At 44.1% G+C, this 19,566-nt stretch overlaps 1 protein-coding gene across 1 annotated transcript in view; it reads right to left on the reverse strand.

Annotated features, from left to right (window-relative positions):
* The window catches only part of LOC125451535 (regulator of G-protein signaling 22-like), a 169,275-nt gene that overhangs the window by 17,591 nt on the left and 132,118 nt on the right, over nt 1-19,566 (reverse strand). The window contains exons 19-20 of the mRNA XM_059645773.1: nt 17,835-17,997; nt 11,537-11,695 (exon numbers count right to left, since the gene is read on the reverse strand). Of these exons, the coding sequence (XP_059501756.1) occupies nt 11,537-11,695; nt 17,835-17,997 (322 nt within the window). The remainder of the gene's footprint in view (nt 1-11,536; nt 11,696-17,834; nt 17,998-19,566) is intronic.

Raw genomic sequence — 19,566 nt, forward strand, 5'->3', positions numbered from 1 at the left:
AAGATGAGAAAATTTTTCCTCTAATATTTCCTGTTGCTGCAGAGACCTCAGAGGTTAGTGTGTGGCAGTGAGGTTTGGAAGCCAGTACACCCACGCATCATAGTCTTCAGAACTCTCTTCTTCAAAAGGCAACAGAAGCAGAACCTTTGAATACCTTTATGGTAGCAGTAAATAGATTCATGACAAGCAGGGAGTAAAAGGTTATCATGCATAGGCAGGAATGTGAAGCAATCTTTTCAGCATGATCCTATTGAATGCCAGAGCTGTTTGTTGGGGCCAGTTGGCCTATTCTTGTTTCTAATTCATACGTGAAGTGGCCATTGCAGTGGTAGCTTTGCCTTTGTCATTTTCAGTGCCAAGGTCAATGCTGGATAGTCCATCTGAATTTATTCCTTCTTAGTCTTCATAGCAGTTTTATGCAATTGAACAGCTTGCTAGGCCATTCATAGGGTATTTAGGAGTCCACCACATTCCTGTTGCTTTACCATCAAATGTTAGCAGACAGGTAAGGGTCTCCTTCCCTATCTGAACCGGATCAGCTATATAAATACGATGGTTACAACAGCATAGATCATAGAATCCCGACGGTGTGGAAACAGGCCCTTTGGCCCAACAAGTCCACACTGACCCTCAGAGCATCCCACCCAGACCTATCCCCCTATAACCCACCTAATCTACACATCCCTGAACACTATATGCAATTGGGCACAGCCAATCCACCTAGCCTGCACATCTTTGGACTGTGATAGGAAACTGGAGCACCCGAAGGAAACCCACGAAGACATGGGGAGAATGTGCAAACTCCACACAGACAGGCGCCCGAGGGTGGAATCAAACCCGGGTCCCTAGCACTGTGAGGTAGCAGGGATAACCACTGTGCCACCATGTCGCAGATCAGAGGCTGAAATTCTATGGTGGCTTCCCAAAGCCTGTCCACTATGTAGGAAAGTTCATGTTTAATATTGAGCTTGAGTTCAGTTGTGATCAAGTAACCAAAGCATTTTCATCAATTAAGGTAATATTATGTCATTGTATAATTGTAATCAATGTCAGACATATATGGACCACATGATTGACTCCGGGGTGGAATTTTTCTCTTCCTGGTATTGGGGTGAGTTAGGGGGTGAAGATGAGAAAATACAGAGTGAATGAAAAATCTGATTCTTGCCATTAAGAAACATTTTCCCAATTTTCCCCTCAATGATGTCTTCAGAGCTTTGCCCTTGAGTGGTGACTCCTTCATTTACATGCATTTGTTCCTCCTTAAAGACCCAATTCATCTTATTTATATGACATTTCTAACCTCTCTTCCCTTTCACCATGAAACTGTATGTATAAAGGGTGTCAACCTTTGAGCTTTTGTGCTCCTAAGATGCTGCTTGGCTTGCAGTGTGCATCCAGCTCCACGCTTTGTTATCAACCTTTGTGACTTGTCTTGTTTATTAGGTCAATGGGAATGGCAGGCAGCTTGTGTGAGTGGCAGCACTGAATACTCTCTGTAATCAGTCATATCAGTCACCTGGAAGTGTACATGTTGCTGCGTGGCATCATGTTATATCAAAGCTAGAGCTGTAGGCTGTAACAGCAGCTTAATTGGTGAACCCTCTGCATATGCTTCAAGCAACAGCTGTGTCTGAAAGCCTAAAGGGAAGCAGGCCTTAGTGGGTGAAGGGAAATTACAGTCAGTTAGGGCTATTACCACAGTCAGACAAGTGGTTGATCCTTTTCCAGTTTAGAGGGTTGGCCATGGTCAGTCAGGTGCTTGTTCTGACCATATTCTGCTACTTGTGTTGCTACAGTCCTGGAATTAGACCAAACACAAGCATTCTAGGGATTATAGGTCAGTCAGTTGAGGTGCTGTTGGGATATCAATCTGAGGAAATTGGGACATTGTCAGTTGGCACTGTCCTGCCAGATGGTTTGGAGGATAGGTCATGGTGACCTAAGTAAAGTGGACAACTGGAGATAAGCTTCATTGCACTGGGCAGCAGAGGGAATATGGCAGTGAGAGTGGGCAAATGGAGATAATCAGGTGAGACTTCACAGCGATTAGAAGGGGACTGTCAGCTCTAGTAGGGGACATGAAAGAGTTTTCATGTTAAGTAACTCTGGACTCTACCTGAGGACGGTGTAGCGCAACAAAAACACAAAAATGTCTGAATTCATATGCTCTGGGGATAAAACAGGGACATAAATAGTTCAGGGGTACAGAGAAAAGAGGGAGAGGCTGTAATGTCATAGAAGCCACAGGGACAGGAAAACAAAAAGGGAATGAGAAGAGTGTACGGGTGTATGTAAAGTCACGCGTCGTTGGTGCAGTCTGCCCGTCACTCACACTGAAACTAAGTTCAATCTTACCAATTTGGATCAAAAGTCAACAATGTAACAACTTTACAAAATGAAATGGTGGATATGGCACGCAAAGTGGGTGAACTAAGTTACTGTTTTTTCCCTTGGTTTGTGTAAAACTCTTGGGTTTTGACACTATTTTGTGGGCGGTTGCAGCAAATATACCTCCATTGATTTAGTAATGTCATCCATCTGGCTTCAAGTTGCAATTCATCAACAAATCATTCACTAAGCTACAGCCAAACTATTACTCAGAATTAAATACTCAAGTCAAGACAATGCAGTTCTGCAGAGATATTATGGGTTTGGGGAAAAAAAAGCCAGAGAAGGAACAACATGCCTGTGGGTGAAGAGTATAAATTCAAACAGTAGAATAGGTTGACTTCTCAAGGAACACCTCAGACAATTAGGAACTTGATGTTTGCAACTTGCTCAGGTTTCACAAATACTTTACTGAAAGATCCTTCAGCAGATTTTACTTTTTCTCTTGCCAACTGAGAGATATATGGAGCCCTGCTTCCCCTGCAAGCTGCTCCAATTGTTTATATTCAGGTTTGTGAGAACACAAAGCAACTTCAGTCCAGAGGTTGTTGCAAGACAAGATGCAGCGCAGATTCTAGGATTTGATAGATCTGTTTGTCCAGGAATGAAAGGCATGAACTGTACCTTTTATCTCCTTTAGAAGCTTTATTGAATTCTTTCTCTCTGTATTATTTGTTTTTCCTGTAAACTTCAGATAATTCACAGTTCTTCTTATCTTTCAACGTTTGTTTATTTCAATCACATCATAAAGGCTCTTTAATCCAGAAAAATCTGATTCATCACAGTCCATAAATATTTAATGTATTCTTAACACATAAAAATGACTTTGTCTTTCTGACATTGCTGCAATAAAAATGTGTAAGCACTTCCAATATTGTCACTGTGTCCTGGGTTGATGGTAAGTATAAAGGTTCACAATCTGTTATCCAGGGAGATTCCCATGAGCTGCTGTGACACATTCATCCTACATTAGTCAAATCTTGTACTATTCACAACTTGGGACAGAGTTGTGAATGGTAACACCACTGGAGAGACCAAATCCAGGAACGGCACAAGTAACCATATAAGCACTAGAGTTGTAAATATGTAGGAAGTAGTTGAGATCCTGAAAACACAATTCACATTTTGAGACAAATCTGGGGATAACCTTTAATATGAACCTGCCAGGGTATCCTAAATGATAAGATAACAAAGAGAATACTCTCCTCTCCACCTATCTTCTCCTCTATCCATCTTCGCTCTGCCTCCCCCTCTCTCCCTATTTATTTCAGAATCCTCTCCCCATCCCCCTTTTCTGATGAAGGGTCTAGGCCCAAAACGTCAGCTTTTGTGCTCCTGAGATGTTGCTTGGCCTGCTGTGTTCATCCAGCCCCACACTTTGTTATCTTGGATTCTCCAGCATCTGCAGTTCCCATTGTCTCTTATCCTAAATGATAGTGGTTTGCTGTGCCTTACATGATGTTGAATCATATCAGGGATGGAACTCCAAGAGAAGGAAGGTGATACCTACCCTGCTGCTATGAAGGAACATGATGTGGTGATGTCACCAGTAACAACACACTTAGCTGCCATGAAGGGCACTTCCTGTTTCAAGTCACAGAGTTGCAGCATCGCTTTACGATCTCCAGAGAGACTGATTAATGAAAAGTTGTCTAAGTAACATTTATAAAATTGACATGTCAGGACAAGACTGGAAAAGATTTTCAGGATAGTGTCCCAGACCCAAGTATGCTTAGGTATTTTAGCAATCATGTTCCCTCCATCATAAAGTCATAGGTCAGGATGTTCACTGATGATGGCACAACACTGAGAACTGTTTGTAACTTGTTAGTTACTGAAGCGTTCCAAGTCCCTAAGCAGCAAGACCTTGAATACATTGAGGTTTAGGCTGATAAATGGGACGTAACATTTACACTACACAATGACTATCTCCAACAAGAGTGAATCCAATTAACATTCCTGACATTCAATAGTAGGGGAGGCCATGGCCTGGTGGTATTATCATTGGATTTTTAATCCAGAAACCCAGACAACGTTCTGGGAATCTGGGTTTGAATCCCACTACAGCAGATAGTGGAATTTGAATTCAATAAATATCTAGAATTAAGAATCTAATGATGACCATGAATTCATTGTCAATTGTCAGGAAAAACCCATCTAGTTGACTACCGTCCTTTAGGGAAGGAAATTGCCATCCTTACCACGTCTGGCCTACATGTGACTCCAGACCCACAGCAATGTTTTTGACTCTCAACTGCCCTCTGGGTAATTAGGGATGGGCAATAAATGCTGCCTGGCCAGTGATGTCCTCATCCCATGAATGAATAAAGAAAAAAAAATTACCATTGCTGAATCATTTACTATCAGCATCCTGCAAGTTATCTTTGACCAGAAACTGAACTGGACTTGCCAGTTAAATATTCCAACCGTAAGAGCAGGCCAGAGGCTGGGAATTCTGCAGTATGTAACTCAGCTTCTGATTCCTCAAAGCCAGTCCACCATCTCCACAGCACAAAGGAGTGAGATGGAATAATTCCATCATGTGTGGGGGAGCGCAGTTCAAGCAACACTAAAGAAGCTTGACACCATCTAGGACAAAGCAGCTTACTTCATTAGCAACCCATCCACCATCTTCAAAGTTCAGCTTCTTCAAGACCAATACACATTGGCAGCAGTGTCTACCATCAACAAGATGCAATGCAGTAACTCACTAAGCCTCCTCCAAAGGCACCTTCCAACTCTACCACCTATAAGGTTTGCAGGAGAGCACCACCAACCAGCACGATCTCCTCAAAGCTACATACCATCCTGACTTGGAAGTGTATTGCCATTCCTTCAAGGCCAAACCCTTGAACGCCCTTCCTAATAGCTGTGACAATACCCTTTCATTCCCAAGATTTCAGCAGTTAAGGTGGCACCTAATCACAGCCATCTCCAGGGGAATTAGGGCTGGGAAAATAATGTTGCTATGTATAAAAAATAGAACACTAATTTACTTTTCTTTTAACATGTCGCCTCACTTTCAGACATCAGTGCTATCTATACCTTGAGCTCACTTTTATTTCACTACTGAACTTGGAGTTCTACAGTTTGTCACAATTACTTTCTTCATTCTTATTCACAAAATCTACCACTTCTCACATTGTTTATCATTTGAGCATATAACTCTGCTGGATCCATTCTGCCAGGGCATATCAAGGAGTGGTGATGGTCCAGTCCACTGCTGTCTGCACAGATTCCCGGGCTGGACAGGCAGATGTTCACAATGGTTTCTTGGATGGTGCATTTTGGCCCATGGCCACTATTGATGGGAGGGTCAGAGAGTGGTGGATGTATGGGAGCCGATGCCTGCAGAATCCCCTCCAGTTCAGTCACCATTGGGATGTGTCACTGTTCCTTCGGTGTCACTGGGTCAAAATCATGGAGCTTCCTCCCAGGTGCTGCTATTGATGTGCCCACATTCCAACAGATTCCAGCCAAGCTGCCACTTTCTCAGGGGGCAACAGGGAGTGAATGATCAGTGCTGACACAGCCTTGTCGTCTACATCCTGCAGAAAAATAAAAGCAAAACTGCACTCAGTCAGCTGGGAAGACTCCTGGCCTGGAAGTCTGTCAAAGGAAAGTTGTAAACTTTTTGTCTGATTTGGGTAAGAACTTAGAACTTAGAATGCTGACCCAGATGTGAAGATTTAGGCCTCTTTAATCAATAAATATGACACAGTTGCAATTGTTTATAGCTTCACTGACCAGAAACAGCTTTGCACAAGAGACTGTCAGTCAGTGACTGATCTTTTTCTTTTTATCAACTGGACTATCAGAAAGCTGCTGTCAACAACCATCAGTTTTTTTTAGAAATCTATTCAACTTTGAACAGAGAGTTTCTGAGAGGAGAAAGTCAGTGGACTGTGGTGGCTGGAAACAGTGAAAGAGGGAAAAACTTGAAATGCTTGACCGATCAAAGGTGCTGTCTCAGTAGCTGCATCTTCTCCAATCTTAGCTTGTGACGATAAGCTTTGCAACCGAAAGAAGTTCAGCAATGGCTACTCAGCTGACGAGGAGCAGGGGGAGACAGGGCCTGTTAGACGGAGATCCAAGTTCCTTTAAGAGCGTCGAGATCCTTTGTAGAATTGCCAATGTAGCAAGAAGGCTCTTGTGTAGCATCTAATAGAGATCAGAAGGAACACTGCCGAGGAGAATGGAGAAAGCCTGTTTACAGGAACAGTTCCAGAGATGAAACATTTCAGTTGCGAGGGAAGATTGGAAAAGTTAGGACTGTTTGTAGAGAAAAGGAGATATTAATGGAAGTCTTCAAAATCATGAGAGATAATGAAAAAAAAACAGTGAGAAATTGTTTCCGCTTGTAAACAGATGGCGAATCGGAGGACCCTGTTTTAAAACACTGTGAAAAGTTCTGTCAGTCAAAAAACACCTGGTTTTCACTCATATTAGCACAATAAATATGAGTCAACAGAACAGAATGATGTCACTGGCAGCAGTACTGCGCATTTTTAAAAATTTATTCATGGTACATGGACATCACTGGCTGGCCAGCATTTATTGCCCGTCTCTAGGTGCCCTTGAGAAGGTGGTGGTGAACTGCTTCCTTGAACTGCTGCAGTCCATTTGCTGTAGATTGACCAACAATTCCCTTAAGGTGGAAATTTCATGATTTTGACCTAGTGACAGTGAAGGAAGGATGATATATTTCCAAGTCAGGATAGTGAGTGGCTTGGAGGGGAACTTGCAGGAGATGATGTTCCCATGTATTTACTACCCCTGTTCTTCTAGATAGAAAGTGGTCATGGGTTTGGAAGGTGCCATCTAAGGAGTTTTGGTGAATTTCTACAGTGCATCTTGTAGATATTATACACTGTTAAAAGGAGTGGATGCTTGTGGATGTGGTGCCCTATAAGTGGGCTGTTTTGTCCAGGATTGCGCCCATCCAGACAAGTGGGGAGCATTCTATCATACTCCTGACTTTGTCTTGTAGATGATGGACAGGCTTTGGGGAGTCAAGAGGTGAATTACTCGACATATATTCTTAGCCTCTGACTTGCTCTTGAAGCTACAAGTGTAAGTACGATGAGTCCAGCTGAGTGCCTAGTCAATGGTAACCTCAACGATGTTACGATGTAGAGGGACCAGTGTTGGACTGGGTTGGACAAGGTCAAAAATCACATGACACCATGCTACAGTCCAACGGGTTTATTTGAAAACACTAGCTTTTGTAGCTTTGCTCTTTCCTCGGGTGTAATGAGAGATGAGGTATCAAAACACAGAATTTATAAGTAAAAGATCAAATGATCATACAACTGACGCAAAGTATTGAATAACCTAAAATGGCTGGCTGACCCCTCCTTTTAAGCCCTTAATTAGTGAGGAAGGAGACGCAGGTTTTGATTGATCAAAATCCCACGCATAGTGTTGTGTGATTTTTGACATTGTCGTAAGGATATTGACAGTGGAAGATTTAGTGAAGCTAACGCCATTGAATGTCAAGAGTTGTAGTTAGATTGTTTCTTATTGATGATGATCATAGCCTGGTATTTGTATGGAATGAATGTTACTTGCCACTTGTCAGCTCATGCCTGGATGTTGTCCAGATATTGTTGCATTTGAACATGGACTGCTTCAGTATCTGAAGAGTTGTGAATCGCGCTGAACATTCAGTGGTCATCGGTGAACATTTCCACTTCTGACCTTATGATGGTCATTGATGAAGCAGCTGAAGATAGTTGGGCCTAGGACACTGCCCTGAAGAACTCCTGCAGAGATGTCCTGAACCTCAGATGGCTGACTTCCAACAACCACAACCATCTTCCTATGTGCTTAATATGACTCCAACCAGCTGAGAGTCTGATTCCTGATACCATTGACTCCAGTTTTGCTAAGACTACTTGAAGCCTCACTGAGACAAATGTGGCCTTGATGTATAAGGCTGTTGATCTCACCTCACCTGTACAATTCAGCTGTTTTGACCATGTTTGAACCAAGGCCGGAACGATGTCGGGAACTAAATGGCCCTGACAGAATCCAAACTGGTTGTTGCTGAGCAGGTGCTGCTTAGCTCTTTCTATCACTTGCTGCTTATGCTATTTGACATGCAAGTAGTCCTGTGTGGTAGATTCACTGGGTTGACACATCAATTTTAGGTATGTCCAAGACTGCTTCTAGCATGCCCTCCAGCACTGTCTATTGAACCAGGGTTGATCCCCTGGCTTGATGGTAATGGTTGAGTGGGGGAATAAGCCTGACCATGAGGTTACAGATTGTGCTGGAGTACAATTCTGCTGCTCTAGATGGCCCACAGTTCCTCACAGATGCCCGTTCTTGAGCTGCTAGATCTGTTCGAAGTCTGTCCCATTTAGCACGATGACAGTGTCACATAACACGATCAAGATTATTGTCAATGTGAAGGCAGAACTTTGTCTGACTGTGGGATGCTCACTCTTACCGTGGACATATACATCTGCAGCTGCCAGATTGGTAAAGAGGTCAAGTATGTCTTTCGCTCCTGCTCCCCATCTTTCGCAGACACAGCCAAACAACTATGTCTTTTAGAATCCCATCAACCCTGTTAGTAGTTCTGCTTTCAAGCTACTCTCAGTGGTGAACTTTGAAATCCCCCACCCAGAGTACATTTTACACCCTTGGCACCTTCAATGCTTCCTCCAAATGTTGTTCAACATGGAGGAGTACCAATACATGAGTTGAGGGAGGACAATATGTGGTAATCAGCAGGAGGTTTCCTTGCCCATGTTTAACCTGAACCCATGAGACTTCATGGTGTTAACATCAAGGACTCAAAGATCTACTCCCTCTCATCTGTGTGCCACAGTGCCGCCATCTTTGCTGGTTCTGTTGTGGGGTGGAATAGAACATACCAAGGAATGGTGATGCTGGTGGCTGGGACATTGTCTGTAAGATATGATTTTTTGAGTATGACTATGTCAGGCTGTTGCTTCACTCATCTGTGAGACTGCTTTCTCAATTTTTGCACTAGCCCCCAGATGTTAAATTTTTAAAAATAGAATCCCTACAGCATGGAAGCAGGCCCTTCGGCTCAACAAGTCCACACCAACCCTCAGAGGATCCCACCCAGACCCATTCCGCTAATCCAGTCATCCCTGAACACTATGGGCAATTTAGCATGGCCAATCCACCTACTCTGCACATCTTTGGACTGTGGGAGGAAACTGGAGCACCTGGAGGAAACCCACACACCCACAGGGATAATGTACAAACTCCACACAGACAGTTGCCTGAGGATGGAATCGAATCCAGGACCCTAGTACTGAGAGGCATCAGGATTGTACGTCAGTACTATCTGTAACCTCATGGCCCGGCATATCCCCCACTCAACTATTACCATCAAGCCATGGGATCAACCTTAAAATGTAATGATTCATTGTATGATTAATGATTCATCCTGCCACATTGTATTATCCTGAAGTAATCAGAGGCCCGATAAAATATTTTAAAAGAAATCCCATGGCAACAGAAATACATAAGTTAATTATTAACTTCAGACGCATGGAAAATCCATATGCTATCAATTCAAAGTTCAAAATGCAAATTTGAAATAAAAGATATTGAAACATATAAATAAAGCAGGTATCACAAAAATTTGTTTTTCCAGAAAACCTATGTCCAATTTTGTTTCCTTTATCATTGCAGGTTCTTACATCAACTCATTTTGCTCTCAAACGAAAGCTGCCTCCTTCATGCATCCTCAAAATACTTCTTTTGTTTCTTTAATTGTTCAATTATCACCTTCTTTGACTTTGTACATTCAGAATTTATTATTTACTCTTGATGTCTCTCCTATCAGGTAAGGCTGATGAACTCGGCATGTTTAAGAACATGGAATTGGGACATCATGGCTATTACAGAGACTTGGCTGAGAGATGGACACAACTGGCAGATCAATGTTCACTGTCGGTTTTCGATGCAATAGGAAGGATAGGAAAGGAGGCATGAAAGTGGGGCGTGGGGGGAGTGGAGTGTAGCATTTTTGATTAAGGAATGCATTGCCGCAGTAACTAGAGAAGATATTTCTGAAAAATTGTCCAATGATAATTTATGGGTAGAAATGAGAAGTAAGAAAGGAAAGATCTCATTGATGGGATTGTACTGTAGGCCCAAAATAGTAGAAGAGAAATTGAGAAACAAACATGGAGGGAGATCTCAGATTATAAGGTTGTAATAATGGGGGATTTTAATTTTCCAAATATTGACTGGGATTAACTTAGTGTTAAAGGTTTGAATGGTGAAGAAATTGTCAAATGTGCTCAAGAAAATTTTCTTTATCAATATGTGGATGCTCCTACCAGCAGAAGAATATTACCAAGCCGGAGGGGTCTCAGAGAAATTTACCAGGATGTTGCTGGGTATGGGAAGTTTGAGTTATAAAGGAAGGCTGGATAGGCTGGGACTTTTTTCTCCATTAGAGCATAGAAGGTTGAGAGGCAACCTGATAGAAGCTTCTAAAGTAATGAGGAATAAATAGAGCTGATGGTAGTTGTCTCTTCCCTAACATGGGAAATTTCAACACTAGGGAGCACATTTTTAAGGTGAGAGGAGAGAGATTTTACAAGAGGCATAAGAGGCAAATTTTTTACACAGAGGATGGTTCACGTGTGGAATGAACTTCCTGATGAAGTGGTGGATGTGGGCACAATTACAACGTTTAAAAGACATTTGGATGGCTATATGAATAGGCAAGGTTTGGAGGGATATGGGCCAGGAGCTGGCAGGTGGGTCGAGTTTAGTTTAGGATAATGTCTGGCACGGACTGTTTGGACCAAAGTGTCTGTTTCTGTGTTGTATGACTCTATGGCTCTATCACAGATCTTCCCTTTTGTTTCCTCCAATTCATTCTTCCCTTTAACTTGCTTAAAATCTGTTAGGTTTCTAACTCTTCCCTAGTTCTGATGAAAGGTCGTCAAACTAAAACTATAGCATTACTTGTCTCTGATCAAATATTTTCTCCATTTTCAGTTTCATCTGAGTTATTCCAGCATAGTTTTTCTGATACATATGACATATGTAAAGCAACAAGTTCTGAATTTATATTTTCAATATAGAGCAGACAGATAATGCAGTTTTATATTCGGTGCCGGCTATAACTGTAGGACTGCCATACCTGTTGATGGCGCCTCTGAGAAAAATCTTCTGAAGCCAGAAACATTGGCAGCCATTTTCTTTCCAAGCGTGCTTTTACATATTTTTGAACTTCAATGAGAACATCTGAAGACAATCGATCATGCAGCAACTTGCCCCATCCCCCAGCCAGTGTCATCACCTGCAGAGAAGATTCACTGATATGGTTTCTTTGTTTTCCAAAGTAAACTGTCACAGTTCTGTAATTATAATATAACACATCTCGTAAAGAACATACAGACACAGCAACTCACCATATCAACATAGCAACTCAACAAGGCTCACAGAAGATTATCACTCATCCTTCTATTCTCTGGGGAATATAGATCCAATTTGCTCAGCCTCTCAACAAAAGACAAACTTCTCATCCCAGCGACTAATTTAGTGAACCTGGCTCGAATGCAAGTCTATCTTTCTGTAAATGTAGAAACCAAAACTGCATGTAATGCAGATGGTCTCAGGAAAACCCTGCACAATTATAACAAGAGATAACAAAATGTGGAGCTGGATGAACACAGCAGGCCAAGCAGCATCTTAGGAGCACAAAAGCTGACGTTTCGGGCCGAGACGCTTCATCAGAAAAGGGGGATGGGGAGAGGATTCTGAAATAAATAGGGAGGGACGGGGAGGCGGACCGAAGATGGATAGAGGAGAAGATAGGTGGAGAGGAGAGTATAGGTGGGGAGGTGGGGAGGGGATAGGTCAGTCCAGGGAGGACGGACAGGTCAAGGGGGTGGGATGAGGTTGGTAGGTAGGAAATGAAGGTGTGCCTTGAGGTGGGAGGAGGGGATGGGTGAGAGGAAGAACAGGTTAGGGAGGTGGGGATGAGCTGGACTGGTTTTGGGATGCAGTGTGGGGAGGGGATGAACGGGGCTGGTTTTGGGATGCAGTAGGGGGAGGGGAGATTTTGAAGCTGGTGAAATCCACATTGATTCCATTGGGCTGCAGGGTTCCCAAGCGGAATATGAGTTGCTGTTCCTGCAACCTACGGATGGCGTCATTATGGCACTGCAGGAGGCCCAGGACAGACATGTTGTCTAAGGAATGGGAGGGGGAGTTAAAATGGTTCGTAACTGGGAGGTGCAGTTGTTTGCTGTGAACCAAACGTAGGTGTTCTGCAAAGCGGTCCCCAAGCCTCCGCTTGGTTTCCCCAATGTAGAGGAAGCCACAATGCGAACAGCGGATGCAGTATATCACATTGGCAGATGTACAGGTGAACATCTGCTTGATGTGGAAAGTCATCTTGGGGCCTGGGATGTGGGTGAGGGAGGAGGTGTGGAGGCAAGTGTAGCACTTCCTGTGGTTGCAGGGGGAAGGTGCCGGGTGTGGTGGGGTTGGAGGGGAGTGTGGAGTGGACAAGGGAGTCATGGAGAGAGTGGTCTCTCCGGAAGGCAGACAAGGGTGGGGATGGAAAAATGTCTTCAGTGGTGGGGTCAGATTGTAGATGGCGGAAGCATCAGAGGATGATGCGTTGTATCCGGAGGTTGGTGGGGTGGTATGTGAGGACAAGGGGGATTCTGTTTTGGTTGTTATTGCAGGGACGGGGTGTGAGGGATGAGGTGCGGGAAATGCGGGATACTCCGTCGAGGGCGTTCGCGACCACCGCAGGGGGAAAGTTGCGGTCCTTGAAGAACGAGAACATCTGGGATCTACAAGAGTGGAATACCTCACCCTGGGAGCAGATGCAGCGGAGGCGAAGGAATTAGGAATAAGGGATGGAATTTTTTCAGGAAGGTGGGTGGGAGGAGGTGTATTCTAGGTAGATGTGGGAATTGGTGGGCTTGAAATGGACATCGGTTTCTAGGTGGTTGCCTGAGATGGAGACACAGAGGTCCAGGAAGGAGAGGGAGGTGTTAGAGACGGTCCAAGTGAACTTAAGGTTGGGGTGGAAGGTCTTGGTGAAGTGGATGAACTGTTCGAGTTCCTCTTGGGAACACGAGGCGGTGCCAATACAGTCATCAATGTAACGGAGGAAGAGATGGGGTTTAGGGCCAGTGTAGGTGCAGAAGAGGGACTATTCCACGTAACCCAAAAAGAGGCAGGCACAGCTTGGGCCAATGCGGGTACCCATGGCCATCCCCTTTGTCTGTAGGAAGGGGGTGGAATCGAAAGAGAAGTTGTTGAGGGTGAGGACAAGTTCAGCTCAGCATACATCCCTGATGTCCTCGTTCTTGAAGGACCGCAACGTCCTCCCCGCAGTGGTCGAGAATGCCCTCGACCGTGTCTCCTGTGTTTCATGCACCTCATCCCTGACACCCCACCCCCACAATAACCGCCAAAAGAGAATTGCCCTCGTCCTCACATACCACCCCACCAACCTCCGGATACAACGCATCATCCTCCGATGCTTCTGCCATCTACAATCTGACCCCACCACTAAAGACATTTTCCCATCCACAACCTTGTCTGCCTTCTGGAGAGCCCACTCTCTCTGCGCCTCCCTTGTCTGCTCCACACTCCCCTCCAACCCCACCACACCCGGCGCTTCTCCTGCAACCGCAGGAAGTGCTACATTTGCCCCAACTTTCTCAAAAAATGACGTGACATTTGCCAATATCCAATCTGAATGGATGCTTTAGGAATTAAATAATTTTTAGAAAATCATAGCTATTAAATTTGCTGTCTCTGCAGCTACCTCTTTTAGAATTGTCGAGTGTAGCTCGCTGGGTCCTGAGGATTCCTCAGATCGTAGTCCCTAAAGTTTCTCCAATACGTTTTATCTGTTGTTTCAGTTGCTTTAATTTCCTAACTCCCTTTAGCTCCTGAGTGACTGGGCTTTCTCCCTTTGTCTCCCATCAACCCTCATTGGTCCATCATGACCCACTCCCCTTCTTTTTTCCATGTCCCAATCCCTTACCCAATCTCTGTGCACCAAATTTCTCATCTTTGATGATCAAACAACTCTCTCTATGAAAGAAAGACAGTGCCAACTCTGTCTACATTGACCAGGAGGGCTAACTTGTCTGCTTCATATCATGTTAAACCAGTTATGAATATAAAAGCACAAGCTTCTCTTTTCCAGCAAAGTTAATTGCTAAGATCCTGTTTCATCTGTTGACACGGTATTTTAGTGATCATGCAGGGCATGCTAATGCATTGAAAATAGATTCCTACTACTTGCCAAACAAAGTCTTGATAACTTCTGAGAAAATCTACAATTGACCTAGAAAGCCCCCCCCAACTGGCTAGATCCCACCAATGAAGCCACACTCCTTCCTGGCCTGACAAGGCCAGATCACTCCAGTACTCCACCGAACACCACCCCAATGCTCCAACACCTGATCGGCTTTACCAAACAAGGCTCCATCAGCTGACTCCATCAGCCAACTCCTCCCCACTGTCCAAATACCCAACTTGACTCCTTTACCGCTCAATACCTCCTGCCTGAACCTAAATATACCTCTACACCTGATCTGACTACCAACCACACCAACCTGCTAACCTACACTTCTGCTACTCAACCCACTCACAATCTTGCTCAACTCTCACTTTCCTCACATGTCAATAGTTGATTTAGGGGTTTGTGATCATACCTATAGAGTCAGAGAGTTATTCAGCTTGGAAACAGACCCTTCAGCCCAAACAGTCCATGCCAAACATAATGCCAAACTAAACTAGTCACACCTGCCTGCTCCTGGTCCATATCCCTCCAAACCTTTCCTTTCATGCACTTATCCAAATATCTTTTAAAGTTAGTAATTGTACCTACATCCACTACTTTCTCAGGAAGTTCATTCCACATACGAACCACCTTCTGTGTAAAACATTTGCCTCTCATGTGTTTTTTAAATCTCTCCCCTCTCAGCTTAAAATGTGCCCCCCTAGTCTTGAAATCCCCCATCCTAGGGAAAAGTCAACTACCATCAGCTCTATCTACACTCCCTCATTATATTTTATGAACTTCTATCAGGAGACCTTTCAACCTCCCACGCTCCAATAAAAACAGTCCCTGCCTATCCAGCCTCTCTTTATAACGCAAACCTTCCATACCCGACAATATCCTGGTAAATCTCTGGCACGCAACAATTTATTGCAAGTAATTTTCACATTGTTATTGAGTTTGTTAAGAAACAGTAATTTAAATATGATACATCAGTTCGTCAAATAATGTAAGTATACAGCTGATGAAGATAGCCCAGAGAGTAAATAACCTTCTCCAGTTTTTTTTGATGTTTCCTTAGAAACAGTTTAGATGCCAATGGTAAATTTCATAGTCATAGAACCATACAGCGCAGAAAAGGCCCTTCGGCCCATTGAGACTGCATTGACAATAACTATAACTGAAGGTGTGCTAATTCCTATATCCTGCACTTGTCCCTAATCTTGAATGTAATATTGGAAAGCCCTGTGTAGTGCTGTGGCGACAACACAAATTGGGTACTTTGTGGAGCCAGGTCAAACTACAGGGGATTCAATGAAGGCCTGGCCCTGAGACTTGTGATATACAGACCCACTGGTGTGTGTTTAATAGCAGACCCAAACTGTGGTTAAGTACGGTAGTCCCATTACCTATGGGTGCGTCAGGAAAGGAGAAGGCTAAGTGAGTTTACCCTGACAAAAAAGTCTGGAGTGGAGCCCTACAGGTGATAACCTGAAATCAATCAGGCAGCTTTCCAGAAACTTCTGCGACAGAATAATACCAAAGTAATGCTAGCAATTCCAAAGGGAGGTCCTGATACTTGAGTTACTAAGGGTCTTCATATATTTTCCCACGCTTACACCCTGAAAAGGACACTGGAGCTGCATGATTTATGTTGACAAAACATGGGAAGTAACAGTTAATTAGCATGGAACATGAACAGCAAGGGTTACATCCATTCTGGGGACTAGGTCAAATCCATGCAAGCTAGGATCCACGCAGAGACCAATTATGGAGTAGACTCAGGACAGAGTTGAGTTTTTTTCAGACAGCCATCTTCAACCAGCAGTCTTCACCAGGTGGATGGAAGATGGACCAAAAGGAGAGGAGGAAGACTGAGGGAAGAGTTCCCGAGCACCTCGGCTAAAGAGCAGGATGCTGTCCCCATCACTTTAATGAGACCAAAACATTCCATGCCAACAGGCCGTTTGTCCATTAGTACCAATGACCGATCCCCAGTTGTCACAGCTGTATACTTACATTATTTGACGAACTGATGTATCATATTTAAATTACTGTTTCTTAACAAACTCAATAACAATGTGAAAATTACTTGCAATAAATTGTTGCGTGCCAGAGATTTACCAGGACATTGTCGGGTATGGAAGGTTTGCGTTATAAAGAGAGGCTGGATAGGCAGGGACTGTTTTTATTGGAGCGTGGGAGGTTGAAAGGTCTCCTGATAGAAGTTCATAAAATATAATGAGGGAGTGTAGATAGAGCTGATGGTAGTTGACTTTTCCCTAGGATGGGGGATTTCAAGACTAGGGGGGCACATTTTAAGCTGAGAGGGGAGAGATTTAAAAAACACATGAGAGGCAAATGTTTTACACAGAAGGTGGTTCGTATGTGGAATGAACTTCCTGAGAAAGTAGTGGATGTAGGTACAATTACTAACTTTAAAAGATATTTGGATAAGTGCATGAAAGGAAAGGTTTGGAGGGATATGGACCAGGAGCAGGCAGGTGTGACGAGTTTAGTTTGGCATTATGTTTGGCATGGACTGTTTGGGCTGAAGGGTCTGTTTCTGATCTTTGCCTAAATGCATTTTCTGCCTGTGATCCACACACATTCATTGAAGTGTAGAGATTGCAGAAATTGGATCTTTCTTCTGACATCAGAAATGTTTAAGGGGAGACCGAGAGGTATTCAAAATGATGAGGATTTTTGATAGAAAAGTAGAGAGGAGCTGTTTCAATTGGCAATTCAGTAAATAACCAGAACTCTCAGATTTAAAATCATTAGCAAAAGAGCTAGAAAGATTGAAATATTTAAGACAAAAAATTAGGCCACTCAGCTCCCTGACCCTATCTCCGGAATTTCAATTTTACCATTGCTCACCTTCCTAACCTGCACATGGCTGGACATATGGGCAATTTCCCATGGCCAATCCACCTAACTTGCACATCTTTGGACTGAGAGAGGAAACTGGAGCACCTGGTGGAAACCCACACAGACACAGGGAGAACATACAAACTCTACAGAGACAGTCACCTGAGGCTGGAACCGAACCTGGGCCCCTGGCCCTGTGTGGTAGTAGTGCTAACCACTGAGCCAAGCAATTTTAGCTTACTGATCTGGTTTAACTACTTTGAATCATGTGTGAAGTACTAAACTAAGATTAAAACTTTCAGACAATTACCTCATTTTGTTGCACTTTGGTAGCTGGGCTACTGGGTCCAAAGAAGTACTGCCTATTCAAATATTTGGTCTTGATCTCTTTGGATGTAATATCTCTAGTCTCCTTTTCATTGTGAGGTATTCTTCTGAAGTATTCAATGTCCATCCAGCACTTGAGATCCATACTGAAATAAAAAGAAAGACAAATGTCCATGCACCAGCATGAGGTACTGTGTCAATGGGAGTGTTTTGTCAGCTTTTGTTCTTTGATGGTTTTCTTGCAGACATCAGAAGGTTTAGTATGTTACATAATTCACAGTTTACAAACTGACAAAAGCTTCACTTGTCAATGACATACTTCAATTTTGACTACACACATCCCCAACCTCAACCTGCTCACTGACTCCAGTTAACAAGGTGTAGAGCTGGATGAGCACAGCAGGCCAAGCAGCATCAGAGGAGCAGGAAAGCTGACGTTTCGGGCCTAGACCCCTCTTCTGAAGTGGCGGAGGGGAAGGGGATTCCGAAATAAATAGGGAGAGAGGGGGAGGTGGATACTAAATGGATAGAAGAGGTGATAGGTGGAGAGGAGACAGACAGGTCCAACCTGACAGTCATTGACGTGAGTGGTGTAGGCCCAGGTTTTCATGGAAAATCTGGATAATGCCCAACCACTTGAGCGCAGGCCAAGGATGTGGCCACTGACTCCACAAGTGAAACTTGGGGGAATAGCTCAACTTGTGATCTATGGACATCCAGGTTCGTACAATTGCCCATAAGCTGAACTTTTGCCCTAAAAGATCTATTGCTGGTGGCTTTACAAGCATTTGCACTGTGTCAGCTGAAACCATTGAATAAATTGTTAAGATAATAAAATGTGAGGCTGGATGAACACAGCAGGCCCAGCAGCATCTCAGGAGCACAAAAGCTGACGTTTTGGGCCTAGACCCTTCATCAGAGTGGGGGATGGGGTGAGGGTTCTGGAATAAATAGGGAGAGAGGGGAGGCGGACCGAAGATGGAGAGTAAAGAAGATAGGTGGAGAGGAGAGTATAGGTGGGGAGGTAGGGAGGGGATAGGTCAGTCCAGGGAAGACGGACAAGTCAAGGAGGTGGGATAAGGTTAGTAGGTAGGAGATGGAGGTGCGGCGTGGGGTGGGAGGAAGGGATGGGTGAGAGGAAGAACAGGTTAGGGAGGCAGAGACAGGTTGGACTGGTTTTGGGATGCAGTGGGTGGGGGGAAGAGCTGGGCTGGTTGTGTTGTGCAGTGGGGGGAGGGGATGAACTGGGCTGGTTTTGGGATGCAGTGGGGGAAGGGGAGATTTTGAAGCTGGTGAAGTCCACATTGATACCATTGGACTGCAGGGTTCCCAGGCGGAATATGAGTTGCTGTTCCTGCAACCTTCGGGTGGCATCATTGTGGCACTGCAGGAGGCCCATGATGGACATGTCATCTAAAAAATGGGAGGGGGAGTGGAAATGGTTTGTGACTGGGAGGTGCAGTTGTTTATTGCGAACCGAGCAGAGGGATTCTGCAAAGCGGTCCCGAAGCCTCCGCTTGGTTTCCCCAATGTCGAGGAAACCACACCGGGTACAGTGGATGCAGTATACCACACTTGGTATACTGCATCCACTGTACCTGATGTGGCTTCCTCTACATTGGGGAAACCAAGCGGAGGCTTGGGGAACGCTTTGCAGAACACCTCCGCTCGGTTCGCAATAAACTTGGTATACTGCATCCACTGTACCCGGTGTG

This window comes from Stegostoma tigrinum, chromosome 5 (genome assembly GCF_030684315.1).
Source record: "Stegostoma tigrinum isolate sSteTig4 chromosome 5, sSteTig4.hap1, whole genome shotgun sequence".
Classification (NCBI taxonomy): Eukaryota; Metazoa; Chordata; class Chondrichthyes; order Orectolobiformes; family Stegostomatidae; genus Stegostoma; species Stegostoma tigrinum.